This window comes from Heterocephalus glaber, unplaced genomic scaffold (genome assembly GCF_053883595.1).
Source record: "Heterocephalus glaber isolate CG9 unplaced genomic scaffold, H.glaber_assembly_v1.0 deba00000676, whole genome shotgun sequence".
Lineage (NCBI taxonomy): Eukaryota > Metazoa > Chordata > Mammalia > Rodentia > Bathyergidae > Heterocephalus > Heterocephalus glaber.
In genome coordinates, this window is record NW_028258156.1 from 13,625,384 (window position 1) to 13,640,945 (window position 15,562).

General features: G+C 36.3%; 1 protein-coding gene across 8 annotated transcripts in view; it reads left to right on the forward strand.

Annotated features, from left to right (window-relative positions):
- The window catches only part of Crppa (CDP-L-ribitol pyrophosphorylase A), a 310,773-nt gene that overhangs the window by 188,206 nt on the left and 107,005 nt on the right, over window positions 1–15,562 (forward strand). Inside the window, exon 10 of one of the 8 annotated variants that reach the window (XM_087206686.1) lies at window positions 3,733–3,938. The exons of the other annotated variants lie outside the window; for them this stretch is intronic. Coding sequence (XP_087062812.1) covers window positions 3,733–3,738 — 6 coding nt within the window. The 3' untranslated portion in view covers window positions 3,739–3,938. Of the gene's footprint in view, window positions 1–3,732; window positions 3,939–15,562 lie in introns of those variants that run through there. 8 annotated transcript variants of the gene reach the window in all.

A 15,562-nucleotide genomic window follows, 5' to 3' on the forward strand; every position in this document is an offset into this window, starting at 1 on the left:
TGGTTTAGGCAGAGTTATGTGTTGGGAATTCTGCAGTTCTCATGTTATATAAAACTCAAATGAAAAGATTTACTAATTTCACAGCAGAAAAGAGGATATTACTTATTTGACGTAAAGTTGCAAAGGAAAAATATTCTTTCTTGAATTGTGTATTTTTAAAAATTGTTTTGTACATAAAAACGATGAGAAGTATGTGTGTTTCTTTTTAGGATATATATTTTTTAACCACTGTAAACAGTGGAAAGCCTCCTGCCATCATATTCCCGTCAACCTGGTCCCCGGGTACTATGCTAACAGTAGCTTCTGTTATTGCCAGGTGTGTGATTTGGTTTCATAACTAGGTTTTCCTTTTTGCCCTGGAGCATTCCAGATGCACAATGGGGCATTCATGATGTAGGTGTGTCTTGTTGATCATGTTTACTTTATTTGTCTGACCTGGGTTTAGGTAGATTTTGCTTTGTAATTTTTTGGAAAGGGATTTTCCCAACCACATTGTCAGATGAACAAAGATGCCTGTTGTGTTTAACTAAAACATGATTGTCATCATTTGAATAGTCAACAAGGTTTTCTTACTTTCTTTTTTTTGGTACCAGGGATTGAACTTGGGACCTTGGACTTGCGAGGTAGTCGGTGGAACCACTGAGCTAAATCCCTGGCCCTCTCATTTTCTAATAAAATAATACACATCATCAGGTTATGTGAAAGCATTTTACTATGGAAATAGCAAAATTTAAAGAGTGATCAAGTTGGCTTCACTGTGTTTGCTACTGAGGGAAAATGAAAGCAAGAATCATTACTTCTTTTGTGTGATCAGAGAGTTCAGTGTGGTGGGAGCAGATCAACTCCCCCGATCTGTGAAGATGGTTGTTGTGTTTTGGACTATGACAGCCAGGAGCTTGGTCCAGCTCTTTCTAAACACTCAGGTCTGAGTTTGTATCTCTGTGTCTCAAGTTCAGTCTGTCACATTATTGTGAACAGCACTGTATTTCTCCTAAATGCACGTGTTACTGACACTGTCCTTTCTGTCATCTTAACATAGTTAAGATAACTTCTGACTCAGATTGTATATATTATTTTATTTTCCACAAGCCCATCCTAGTACAGCTACTAAATAAAAGGCATATGTTAAAATCAGTCAGTATATGAGAAAATGATGAATATTTTTTGAAGATCCTTTCCCAAGATCCTTAATATTTAAGTTTCTAGTTATGCTGCAACATGAATTCAAATCCCTAAAATGATAAAAAGCAAGTCACTTGTGAGTATGCCAGTTTAACCAATTTTTATCTTGCACAAGAGCTCATGTGAGATGGTACAAATCCATTTATTTGTAGAAAAACAATAATGTCCATAGTAAGAAAGGCACTTCTTCCCAAAGTTTATACATTTCAAGATTATGGCTCTTGAAAGTGCCACACACTTTCATATACTCTGTGTGTGTGTGTATGTGTATGGTGTCCTGGAATTGAACCTAGTGCCTTCACACTGAGCTACAGCTATAGTTTGCATGCACTTATTCATTCATTCATTCATTCATTCATTTATTGTGGCACTGAGGATTGAACCCAGGGCCTTGCTGAGTATGTTCCCAGCTCATTTTTTATTTTGAGATAGATTTTCCTAACTAGCTAAGTTGCCAGTGCTGGGGTCCAATCTGTGATCCTTCTGTCTTAGCCTCCTAGGATGCTATGATTACAAATATGCACCACCATGACTGGATTTTTTTTCTTTTCAGACAGGTTCTTAAGTCACTAAATTGTTCTATTGGGTTTGAATTTAAAATCATTCCAGTCTACACTCCTATTGATAGCCCTAGCCAGTCTATACCATCACTTCTTAGGGAAGAATGAAGAGCCAGAAATGTAGCTGAAGCAAATGGTCAGTTCCTAAGGTGGAGACAGTGAATGTGTAGGTGTGGAGGGGGCTTGGAAAGAACAGCCTGAAGAGATTCTTTGAGGAAAAAGTCATATGAAAGAGAAGAAGCTTTTTATAATGTAGCATTCACAGTCTGCCCCTGAACATGGGAAGAAAGACATTAAGATTCATTGACCAGTTCAGGAATTGCTGTACTTTCTAAGAACTTGTCAAAGCGAAGCAGAAAATTCCACAGAAGTTGACATCTTGCTAAAAGCAGGAGGCTGAGGCCCTTCTCTGCTTTTCTTTGATATGCCCACCTCAGTACAGTTGGATCTGATGTTGGCTATGACATCACAAGACCTGGATGGCTTGTTTCCTGGATGAACTTTATAAGTTGCAGTGAGGTCAGAAAGAGAAAGGCAAGAAGTATAGAGTAAGTCAATTTAAAGTTTAATGATGTTAAGGAAAAGCAAAATCTCTGGAAATACTTGGTTATAGGACTGGTTCTCAAAGACTTGGTCTTTCACTGCTGAATTTCGTTTGGGATGTATTCCAGATAGCACTAGGGGACCATAGCAGTATTTCTCCAGTGCTGCCCACTTTAATTATCAGCTTATCTCAATTATCTTTACTTCCAGGCATCAATGTGTGGCTTACTTTGATTTGGGTTAGGCACTTAATTGTATACTGCATAGAACACTGTAAACGGTGCTTTTCATGCTTTAAATTTTTTTAAAAAAATATATTGCCAAATTCTTAATGGGAGTGAGATAATAATTGTGGTGTTGCAAAAACATGCCAGAGTGTCCTGAGAAGTTGCTTCAACTGCAAAATTCTCCACTCTAATCTCATACCCTACTGTTTTCAAGATGCCACTTTGCCAACAACATTCTTAGAAAGTGCTGATTTTTAGGTATATTAAGACAAAATAAAGCAAACAATAAGAACCACAAAGACAAACAAATAAAAATACCATAAGGCAAAAAAAGTTTTAAATTCATGATCAGAGTATAATTTCAAAAATTTGCACTACACAAATTTCAGAGAGTAAGTGTAGATCAGACTGCGGCTATTCAGTTGGACATCTTGGTCTTCAGTTTCTCTCCTTATCTTGACCCTCAAGAAAATTTACACCTTAAGCTCAGGCACCTCAACTCATTTATTAAAAAAAAAATCTTACTGATGAAGTCAGTGCAACCAAATAAAAGATAATACAAAAAGTAAATCCAAAGTTAGTTTTCTTTGGCACTCACATTCTTTGGGTAGAGAAATATTTTCCATCAGTTTTTATCTTTCCTGATGTATATTTAGTGCTTAGATGGCAAATGTGCCCCAGAGGTGTATAAGCTAAAGGCTAGGTCAGCAGCCTGTGGTGCCATTTGGGAGGTAGGTTGTGGGGCTATTAGAAGGAAGTGAGGTCTCGATGGGAGTTAGAGTTGGAAAATAAGCAGTAGCAAAAGTGTATGTGTGTACAGAATCTCTCTGGGGGCAGAATAGGAACATTGTGCTTCATCGAGGACTTCTACTTGGGCAGAGTGGACTTAATGTCATATCACAGGAGCTGGAGATGAAAGCTCCTTGTCTCGTCCAGAAGGGAAGAAAGTCTCTCACGTCAGAGTTCTAGGTAAACGGTGATGTGCCTGGAGAATAAGGAACTCAACCACAGTCCCTCCACCCTCCGATTAGCCTAAGTGAGGCGTCTTCTAGAGCCAGCAGAGAACCCTAATATGATTTAAAAGACTCTGTGTTCCCTTTTGTCACTCTAGTCCCCTGTCTGCTTGCTAATGAACTTTTGTCATGAGTGAACAGGTGTTTAATTCTACATAAGGTTTAAATGGCCCCATCCTGATAAAAGTTTACCATTGATATTTTCAGTTTTAGTAAGATCATCTGATCAACCACAGTGTATAACATATCCGAATCAGGGCTGTTTCATTGGAGGAAGAGGAGCTTGGGGTGAAGCAATTAGGAGAATTTGAATGCTTGAAGAGAAATGAGCCAGAGAATCCTGCACAAGGTGAAGAAAGCATAGTTAGTTGGTGGGCCCTGCTCACACCAGGGCTAGTCCTTGTGTTTCTGTCCTGCCTCAGCCAAAGCAGCGCTACTTAATTTATGATAGTGATATTTATTTCACTCCTTTAATATTTATATGTGTATGATAATTAACCTCTTTTATATTTATGGCATGTATACTCGAATGTATATTCTTTCCTAATCTATGAGCAGCACATTAAAATATAGTGCAATTGTCATCTTAAAATTTAGATTTCTTAATTTATGGGAGACTGGTTGAGAACACGAGTGTATCACAAATTATAAGCAGTTGTTTATTGAAGCAAACTTAGGAGTACTGTGCTATGTAGAATATTAATTTTGCAAGTTTTAAGTAAGTATTTTATGAAAAAGTTCCATAATTAACTAAAGTTAGGCAATTATTATATCCTTAAATATGAGGTCAGTATTTTATAATCAGTTTTATTTTCGTGTACTAACAATCAAAAATGGAAATTAACATTAAAATGAACTATCACTTTAAAGTAGCATGATAAAATATAAAAAACTTAGGAACGTGGTATATGAAAATCTTTACTATCTCTATACTGAAAACTACAAAGTATTGGAGAATAATTAAAGAATACCAAATAAATGGAGATGCATACTGTATCATGTTCATAGATTGACAGGATGACAGTTGACCACCACTAAGCTATAGTTTGGTCAACTCCAATCAAAATATCAACTGGAATTTATTTTTCAAAATGAGAAGTTAATTCTCAGATTTCTATGGAAATCCAAAGAGCGTAGAATTACTCTAATTTTTTTTTTATTTCGGACTGGGGATCGAACTCAGCACCTTGCGCTTGCAAGGCAGGCACCACAACCATTGAGCTAAATATCCGGCTAATTACTATAATTGTTAAAAGAATGACAAATTTGGATGGCTGAGATCAACTGATATGGAGGGTGCAGAACTAAGACTTTTTGCAACTGGTGAAAGAAAGGTAAGTAAAGAAATTGAACAAAATAGTCTAAAAAGAGACACGTATACAGTTGATTGATTTTTGACTAACTCATCAGTGATTGAATAGAGAAAGAAAAATCATTTGGACAAATTATTGTAGTACAGTTGGGTACATTTACTAGAAAACAGTGAACTAGAAACCTCTACCTTTCATCCAATGCAGGAACCAATTTAGGATCATTAGCAACCAACACATAAAAGTTAAAAAGCAAACTATTCACACGTCTACAACAACAAAGTCAAGTGTCAGAAACATGTTGAGCAATATAAATCATTTCTAAAAATTGTATAATATATTATTTATTTTATATGAAGTTTTAAAAATATTTATATATATATGTATTTATTGGTACATTTGAGGTATAAAATACATTTATATTTATCATTGGGTGTTTGTACCAGAATGTGATGTATCTTGGTTCTTGATTTTTTTCCCATTACCTGTGCACCCTTCACCCCCTCCACCCTTCCCTATTTACACAGAGTTTGATTCCATTTTTTTTTCTTTCTCATAATTTTTCCTTTCCCTTCTTCCCTTTTCCCTTCCCCTCCTGCCATCCCCAAACCCTTGGACCTTTTCCTATTTCAAATTATCAATTATTCATTTTAATCATTTTCATCCTTATTTACACTTTCAATTTCTCACACTAGAGAAACCATTCTGTATTTACACATGTGTGTCCTATTTATTTCACTTAAGAGTATGGCCTCAATATGCATCCATTTAGCTATAAATGTCTCTAGTTTCTCATTCTTTATGGCTGAGTAGTACTCCATTTTATTAAAAAACCACATCTTTATCCAGTTTCCAATTGATGGGCACTTGGGCTGTTTCCAAGCTTTAGCTATTACAAACTGTGCTGCTATAAACATAGGTGCACATATATCACTGTGGTATGATTCTTTTACTTCTTTGGGAAAGATTCCTGGTAGGGGATTAGCTGGGTCAAATGAGACGTGTAGTCCCAGTTCTTTGAGGTATCTCCATACTGATTTCCACAGTGGTTGCACCAGTCTGCACTCCCACCAACAATGGAGAAATGTTCCTTTCTCTCCACACCCCACCAGCATTTTTTATTGGTTGATTTCTTGATAGCAGCCACTCTTTCTGGAGTGAGGTGGAATCTCAATGTTGTTTTCATGTGCATCTCTCTAATGACCAGTGATGTTGAACACTTTTTCATATATTTATTTGCTGTTTTTACTTCTTTGTCTGAGAAATGTCTGTTCATTTTGGATGCCCATTTTTGAATTTGTTTTTTTTTTGGTACCAGGGATTGAACACAGGCCCTTGTGCTTGTGAAGCAGGCGGCAGAACCACTGAGCTAAATCCCCAGCCCTTGAATTCGGTTTTTAAATTTGGGGGGGGTCTGATTTTTTTCAGTTCTTTATATATTCTCGATAGTAGACCTTTGTCTTAAGTACAGTTGCTAAAAATTTCTTCCCACATTGTAGGTTGTCTCTTAGCTCTGTTGGTAGTTTCTCTTGCAGTGCAGAAGCTTTTGAATATGATGAAATCCCAGTTGTGGATTCTTTGTGCTAGCTCGTGTGCTACTGAAGATTTGTTCATAAAGTCATTTCCTATGCCAATGTCATCAAGAGTTCTACCTAACTTATCTTCTAGCAAGTTTAGTGTTTCTGTCTTAATATTTAGATCTTTAATCCACTTTGATCTTAGTTTAGTGCTCGGTGATAGGTATGGGTCTAGTTTTAATCTTTGGCAGGTTGAAATCCAGTTTTTCCAACACCATTTATTAAATAGGCTATTTTTCCTCCAGTGAGGGTGGTTGGCTCCTTTGTCAAAGATGAAGTGGCTGAATATGTCTGGAGTTGTTTCTGCATCTTCTAATCTATTCCACTGATTTTTGGGTCTGTTTCTTTGCCAGTACCATGCTGTTTTTATCACAGTAGCTTTGTAGTATAGTTTCAAGTTGGGGATCGTGATACCCCCAGCTATGTCTCTGTTGCCTAGAATTGCTTTTGCTATTCTAGGTTTCTTCTACTTCCAAATGAATTTTTGTATTGTTTTTTCTAGTTCTGTGAAGTATATTGTTGGAATTTCAATCGGCATTGCATTAAATCTATATAGTAGTTTTGGAAGTATGGCCATTTTCACTATATTGGTTCTTCCTACCCAGGAACAAGGGATATCTTTCCATTTTCTTATATCCTCTTCGATCTCCTTTTTCAGAGAAAGGTAGTTTTCAGTGTAGAGGTCTTTTGCTTCCTTTGTTAGGTTGATTCCTAGATATTTCATTTTTTTAGATGGTATTGTAAAAGGAATTATTTCTCGAATTTCTCTCTCAATGGGTCTGCTATTTGCATATAAGAAGGCTATTGTTTTTTTGAGTGTTGACCTTGTATCCAGCTACTCTACTGAATCTGTCAATTAGACCTAAAAGACTTTTGACTGAGTTTTTTGGATCTTCTATGTAAAGTATCATATCATCACCAAATAATGACAGTTTCACTTCTTCCTTTCTTATCTTTATTCCTTTTATTTCTTTCTATTTTCTAATTTCTATGGCTAATGTTTCCAGAACAATATCGAACAGGAGTGGTGATAGTGAGCATCCTTGTCTTGTTCCTGATTTTAGCATGAAAGTTTTCAGTTTTTGACCATTTAGTATGATGTTGGCTGTTGGTTTTTCATAGATAGCCTTAATCAGGTTGATATAAAGACCTTCTATTCCAATTTTCTTTAGCGTTTTTATCATGAATGGGAGTTGGATTTTGTTGAATGCTTTTTCTGCATCTATTGAGATGATCATGTGGTTTTTGTCCTTGACTCTGTTAATATAGTGTATTACATTTATTGAACTATGGATGTTGAACCATCCTTGCATCCCTGGGATAAATCTGATTTGGTCAGGGTGTATGATCTTCTTGATGATCCTCTGTATTCTGTTTACCAGTATCTTGTTGAGGATTTTTGCATCTATGTTCATTAGGGAGATTGGTCTGCAGTTCTCTTTTTGGGTTGGGTCTTTCCCTGGTTTTAGAATCAAAGTAATACTTGCTTCCAGGAATGAATTTGGAAGCCTTGCTTCCCTTTTAATTTCCTTGATGAGTTTAAAGAGTAATGGCAATAGTTCTTCTTTAAATGTCTTGTAGAATTCAGCAGTGAAGCCATCAGGACCTGGACTTTTCTTTGTTGGTGTTTTTTATTACGTTTTATTTACATTTTATTACAAGTTTTTTATTACATTTTCAATTTCACTCATTGTTATTGGGGTGTTTAGAATTTCTATATCTTCTTCATTTAATTTTGGCAATTTGTATGTATCTAGGAATCTGTCCATTTCTTCTGTGTTTTCTATTTTAGTAGAGTACAGGTTCTCAAAGTAGGTATTGATGATTCTCTGAATTTCCACTGGATTTGTTGAGGCTTCACCTTTTTCATTCTTAATTGCATGGATTTGAGCCTTTTCTTTCCTTTATTGATAAGATTGGCTAAAGGTTTATTGATTTTATTTATTCTTTCAAAAAACCAACTCTTTGATTCATTGATTTTTTGTATCATTCTCTTAGTCTCCATTGCATTGATTTCTGCTCAGATCTTTATAATTTCCTTTCTTGTATGAATTTTGGGTATGTTATGCTCTTCTTTTTCTAGGAGCTTGAGGTTCTGCATTAGGTTATTTAACTGAGTTCTCTCTGTTGTCCTAATATGGGCATTCACTGCTGTGAATTTCTCTTATAGAACTGCCTTCATTGTGTCCCACAGATTCCTGAATGTTGTACTGGCATTATCATTTACTTGTAGAAACTGTCTAATTTCTTCATTAATTTCCTCTGTGACCCATTGGTTGTTCAGGAGGGTGTTGTTCAATTTCCATGTGTTCATGGGAGTTTTGCCGTTTCTTATGTTATTGATCTCCAATTGTATTGCACTATGGTCTGATAATATACAGGGGATAACTTTGATTCTTTTACATTTACTTAGACATGTCCTATGAGCTAGCATGTGATCTATTTTGGAGAATGACCCGTGTGCAGCTGAAAAGAATGTGCATTCTGATTTTGTGGGGTGGAACACTCTGTAAACATACATTAAGTCCATTTGTTCAATAGCTTGGTTCAGTTCTAGAACTTCATTGTTAATTTTTTTTCTAGTTGATCTGTCTATTTGTGATAGAGGGGTGTTGAGTTCCCCAACTGCAATTGTATTAGTGCTTATTTGGTTTTTCATGTCCATTGATATGTTTTGTATAGTTGGGGGCATTCGTATTTGGTGCATATATATTTAGGATTATCATCTCTTCCTCTTGGATTGTTCCCTTCACAAGGATGTAGTGACCATCTTTGTCTCTCTTAATTAGTTTTGGTTTGAAATCTACTTTGTCTGCAAATAAGATTGCTACTCCTGCTTTTTTCTGGGATCCTGTCACGTGGAGAACTGTTTTCCATCCTTTTACTTTCAGTCTATGGATTTCCTTTTGAGTTAGGTGTGTTTTTTTTATACAGCATATTGCTGGGTTTTGCTTCTTAATCCATTCTGTCAGTCTATTTCTTTTGATTGGTGAATTGAGGCCATTAACATTGATAGTTATAATTGAGAGATATTGACTCATCCTTGTCATGATGTTTTACTGTTGTTGGCTCTTTTATTTCTCATTTTCCCCCCTTTCACTTTAGTGTCTTGCCTTGCGGGGTGCCTTCTCTCTGCTGGGCCTCATGATTTTGTGACCTTCATTGTCTTTTTCTAGGATATTGCTTAAAATTATTTGGAGTGCTGCTTTGGTGTTCACAAAAGTTCTCAGGTGTTCTTTGCCATGGAAGTATCTAATTTCCCCATTGATTTTGAAAGATAATTTTGCCAGATACAACAGTGTAGGTTGGAAGTTATTTTCTTTAAGGGCTTGAAATACTTCACTCCACCCTCTCCTTGATTTGAGGGTTTGTGTTGAGAAATCTGCCATGATTCTGATGGGATTTCCTTTGTAGGTGATTTGTTTCTTTTCTCTAACTGCCTGTAGAATTTTGTTCTTCTGTTGGGTTTCTGGGATCTTGACTATTATATGTCTAGGTGTAGTTTTTTTTTTATCATGGCTGGTTGGAGTTCCATATGCCTCACGTATCTGTACATCCAATTCTCTACCTCTGTCTGGGAAGTTTTCTACTATTACTTCTGTGAACAGATTTTTATGTCAATTGTACTTTCTCCTGCTTTTTCGTGGCCTCCTATGAGTCTTATGTTATTCTTCTTTGCATCATCTAGCAGCTGTTGGATTGATTTCTCATGATCCTTTACTATCTTTAAGAAATCTCTGTTTTCATGGTCCTTAACTGTGATCCTGTCTTCTGTATCTGATATTCTGTCTTTAGATTCTCTTAGTCTGCTCTGCATGCTTTCAAAGAGTTTTTAATCTCCTGGATATCTGTTTGAATCTGTTTCATGGATTCCATTTCTTTCTTATGTTGAGCAATCATGTTTTCCATTTCTTTCTTATGCTGGGCATTCATGGCTTCCAGCATGTTTCTGTTCTCATCTATTTTCTTATCTGTTTCTGCTCTAGAGATTCTAATCATGTCTTTCACTCTGCTCACCATGTCTGTATTTATCTGGGAGATTATTTCTGTTTTGAAATTTTCTAGAGCCTCATGCATCTGCTTTGTTACTTCCTGTGCTATCAGTTCAGGGTGTCCAAGTCATTGCGTATCAGACTTTTCCACCTCATTTCCCCCAGAATTTCCTTTTTGTGGCATGGAAGCCTGCCTTTGTGCCTTGCTTAAGTGTCTTCTCATTTTTGTTTTTGGTACTGTCCTTGGTTTAATTCCTGGGTTGATATTTCAGAATTGCTTGATGTAGGTATCTTTGTTGCTTGTGTTTAAAACCCTTTGGAACGATTGCTTTTCAGAGGTGTCTTCCAGATATAGCTTGTGTTTGGGTTTTGAGACTCTAATGTCTCTGAGGCTATTTTATTTTCCTTATACCAGGAAGGAAAACTAATTAGATCAATCACAACATGTTAGCCCAAATGACATAGTCAGCAATACCATAGCATCAAGCACAGCTTAGAAAATGACAATTTGTGGTAGTTATTAATCTTTCACCTTTAACTCTGTGAGTTAAATTAAAACCGAAGACCAACCTAATATAAGTTTATAATGAATAAACTCTTCATTATAGCATCTTTCCCCTTCAGGGTGGGGAGTTAAAAGCAGTTGGGGAGGGAGGGACAGGTAGAAAGAACAGGTGAAATTAGCAGTGAGGCCAGAAGATACAGAAAGATCACACAAACTCTAAGAAGTTTTTAAAGGCAAGAGAAAAAGGCAGAATGAAAGAACAAAGATGTGAATTGAATCACCTAACAGCAACAGGGAGGCTAGATACCGAATTTACTTTCCTTTAAACCTAATGATAATCAAGAGAAGGAAAAAGAGAAGAAAAGAACAATAAGGAAGAAATCCAAATTCAGTGCAGAAAGGAACAAATGGGGAGATGAGGAACTGTGTGGGACAGTGAGAGAGTGAGTGAGAGAGAGAGAAAAAGAAACGATAACAGAAAGAAAAGAAAGAAAAGTAAATATTTGGAGAGTTAAAAAAAGTAAAAATTAAGAATTAAAAATAAGAGAAAAAAAATTTTCTTTTTCTTTTTTGCAAATAGCAATAGAAATTATGGGCCTCCTTCACTGTATGCCTCTGCTGTCCCAGTAGGCAGCGTAGGAATCCGTGTGCATATAGGAGTCAATGAGTCTCAGCAAGGCAGCAGCAGACCAAGTACAGTAGTCTGATGTGCCTTTATTGTAGAGGTTCTCTTTACTTTTCCGCTGAGCTTCAGTTTTCATTGAGGAGCCTGAGAAGCCCTCTTAGTAACTCAGAAGTTACTAACTTCTGCTCTTATCTTGTGGCGCTCAGGACAAGGGTCTTTATAATCTCCTGTGCCTCTGTAGTATGGGACCAGGTAGCAGAAAAGCCAGAAGGCCAGGACTGGGCCTTGGAAGCGCCTATGTGGGTAAGGGGACCTCACCGTGGCGTGGGCGGGGCCTAGGATGGCCGGGGAGCTTCAAGCTTCTTGTCTCACCTGGCCGGTCTGTTGCAGCTTGGGGAGCCATATGAATTTTTTGAATAGGCAAAAGTAACCTACCATAGCAAAAACCGGAACTGGAAAAGGGTGTTGGGGGGTAATGGAAATATTCTGTGTATTGAGATGGTGGATATATAGTTTTTATATCTGCTCAAACTCAGAAAGCTTTTTACACCTAAAATGTAATTTTGTGGTAAGTATCTGAATTATGCCTCAATAAAAATAAATTTTCTTTAAAAATGTCTTTAAAGGGCCTGGGATTTAGCTCAGTGGTTACACCGCCTGCCTTGGAAGTGCGACGTCCTGAGTTTGATCCCTGGTACCAAAAAAACTTCGCAAAAAATCAAAATTGTCTTTAAATTGTTCATGTTTCCTTTGCATCACTTGGCCAGTGTATCACCAGCATTTTTGCAAAATGTGGTCTGCCTCAGAGCCCAAATATCAAGCAGTGTACTCCAGATACATAGAGCTAATACACTGTGGAGGGAGACATGAAAAGAGGGTTTGACACCTACTTATTGGAGCTAGCATGTCTGAAGTCTGTAGGGCAGGCCAGCAAGTTGGAAATGTAAGCAAGATTTTTTTTTCTAGTCTCAAGGCAAAATTCCTTCTGTGGGAACTCAGTCATAGCTCTGAGAGCCTTCAGTTGTGATTGGATGCTGCATAGTATTATGGAGGATAATAATTTTTTCTTCAAGTCACCCGATTACAAATGCTAATCATATCTAAGAAGTATCTCTATAGTTACATCTAGATTAGTATTTGACCTAATATTGCAGCTATTTTATGCTCTTTGCATTTCCTTTGACTCTAATACACCATATTGTATTTACTAATTGACACATAAATTAATCATCAATGCTTATAATTGGGTGAAATCTTGTGCAACTATAGATAAAGAGTAGGAAATTTTAGGGAAAGAAACATTCCAAGTAGAAGAATGATGGTTTATAAGTTGTTAATAAAACATTCAGATTATAGTTAGAGCTGTTAGTCTTGTCAATGGTATGAATGATGTTAGGTTCATGAAATAAACTCTACCTGGATGAGATGAACTTTGGTTCTCACACAAATACTAAACCTCCAAAAGAGAAGAGATACCTTGCTTACCCATGTTACCTTTACCATTTTATGTAGAAGAGTTAAAAGTGTAATTATATAAATTTCCAAATAGTGATTGTATCACATTTACTAATGGGAGACTCACTTGTTTCTTACAAGTGTTCTATAGATTGAGCAGGAGAGACTTCATCTATTTGCTGGAGGGACTTCTTCCCTTTGTGATGGATGAGAGGTTGTAAACACTAAGATGGGCTGACTTGTCAAGGGTTTAGTCATTTCAACATCACTCATTTTGCCAGATTTCATTTTAAATCACAGAAAATTGGTACATGTGTGGACCTTACATTCTTGTGGGTGGAAGATAGAGTACAAGTAATTCAAAAAAGCATACAGTAAGTTGAAGAATAATGAAGTGTGATGAGTGCTGGGGGAATTAAATGGATTAAGGTAATGGGGGACACTGAGAATACTTGGTGGGGGTTTGCTTTTTGAAGAAGATGGAGTGTAGGCAGATGCTTGAAGGAGTTAAGGGAAGGGAAGGAACCCTGCAGGTATCCACTCCACTAGTGGAAGCACCCAGTGCAAAGCCCCAAAGTCTGCTAATTTCGATGAGAACCATGGTCCTGTGCAGTTTGTTTTTTTAGCAAATAAGCATTGAGTAGACTTTCTCTGAAAACTCAGTGCTGGGCAGTGGAACTACAACATTAAAAATAAATACAGTGCACAGGAAGTTTCTAATTCCTTACTCTCTTCACCATACGAGTATTGCTAAATCATAAACTATAAAGCAGTTACCAAAGTCTTTAAATATATTTTGCTTTCAGAACTCTTTTTACACAATGAATTATTTTTGAGTATATAGAAATTATGTAATTGATGAAGATCAAACATTCCTAAATTCAAAACTGTAATTATGTAGTTTCAAGTGATAAATGCCGAAAGTTTGTCTAGGTGATATAACCTATGAGTGATTCTTAGTTGATAATAATCCTCATTTTTTAGCATGTTGGAAAAATCCTCTGCTCTACACTATGAGAATGCTAGACTGGAGTTAATTCTAAAAACTATACTAAAAAATTACTATTTATAAAGACAAGAGAGGACATTGAAAGTTTAGCTGGAATAATAACATGATCAGACCTGTGTTTTTTGCAAGATTACCTTTCATTGCCAGTTAGCTAATGGAGGCCAAATAGAGTAAATGTATTGAGGAATGCTTATTGTCAGTTATAGTTATCTGATTCATTTTGTTGCACAGTGATTGAAGTTGTTCTGTATTTAATTCCTTTGTTCCTATTGCCCAAAACAGCTTCAAATTGCAGGGTTTTTTGCATTATATAAAACAGTGCTTCCAAGTTGGAAATGTCTTCTCTTAAAGGTTAACAATTAAAAATAGCTTTCTTTTAGCTTTGCCTGAGCAGCTTCAAGTGAAATATGGGGAACAATTGAAGCAGACACTGGTGAAGGTGTGTGCACACACTTGCAGATAGACATCTGGTTTGCATGTCTGTGAGCTGGTTTGACATTTATATGTTTGGATAAACTTTCATTGTAGTCTCCTGTTTGAAAATATAGCCTTCTGTGTTCGAGCTTTTTAATTTGATCTTGCTAAATTAGGGTGAATGAAAGCATTATTACATAAAGATTTTTATATTGAATATTGAATTTGCCATCAGAAAAGGTCCCTCTACTGTTACTTAATATTGAGTGGCTTTAGATTGAGATCCTTGCTGTTTAAGAAAATGGAGAAAAAGATAGAAATCAATATATTCTGGCTTGACTGGCCAAACCTCTATTTCTTTGTAAAAGATTTCACTTGAAATCCTCCACATGTTCTCTCTTCTATTTCTGTGCGATATTCTTTCCCATTCCAAAAAGCCTTTCTGCTGTGGTAATTGTCCTTTGTTTCATTGTTTCACAATAACCAAACACACATTCTTGATAAATTGTCCTATATCATGTTATATTTTGATCTTTGATGTTGCTGTCAGGAAGAATACCAATATGAAATTGTAAGTGTGGTTTAATTCAACCTGTGTGGTGCTGGAAATAGTATGAATATTCATTTTTTGGCAGGATTTATGCCTTTGGCTTTGCTGGTGATTTAGATTTTCCATGCATATGGATGTGTGGTAGCTCTTTCTCAAATATCTAATGCTCATTTGCAAATGTTTCTCACTTGCCAGATGGTAAATATGCAGCCAGTATTTTCCAGACAGTATTTTTTGTCTGAGTAGAAATCTGTGTATGTTTTACGTTTTTCTTGTGTCTTTCTTATCTGTGTAAATATTAAATGAGATAAGTCCACAGCAAAGTGTTGGTTCTGTGAATCCTCAGATTCCTGCATTTGTGGTTTTATTCAACATCGGGGAATGCTTCACTTGCTAACATAGTGGTTGCTAGTGAGATAATCTTAACCAAACTCTTGCTGAAATATGTTCTAGTCCTGATCACCTATATCAGCCAGAGAGAAAAAAAATTAGAAATGTTAAAATCTATCTGAGTATTTATTAAGTGTGTAGATCCACTTGGGCCTCAGGAGATGCAGAATAATGTTGGAACACACTGAATGTTTTCTTGAGAATTGTTTC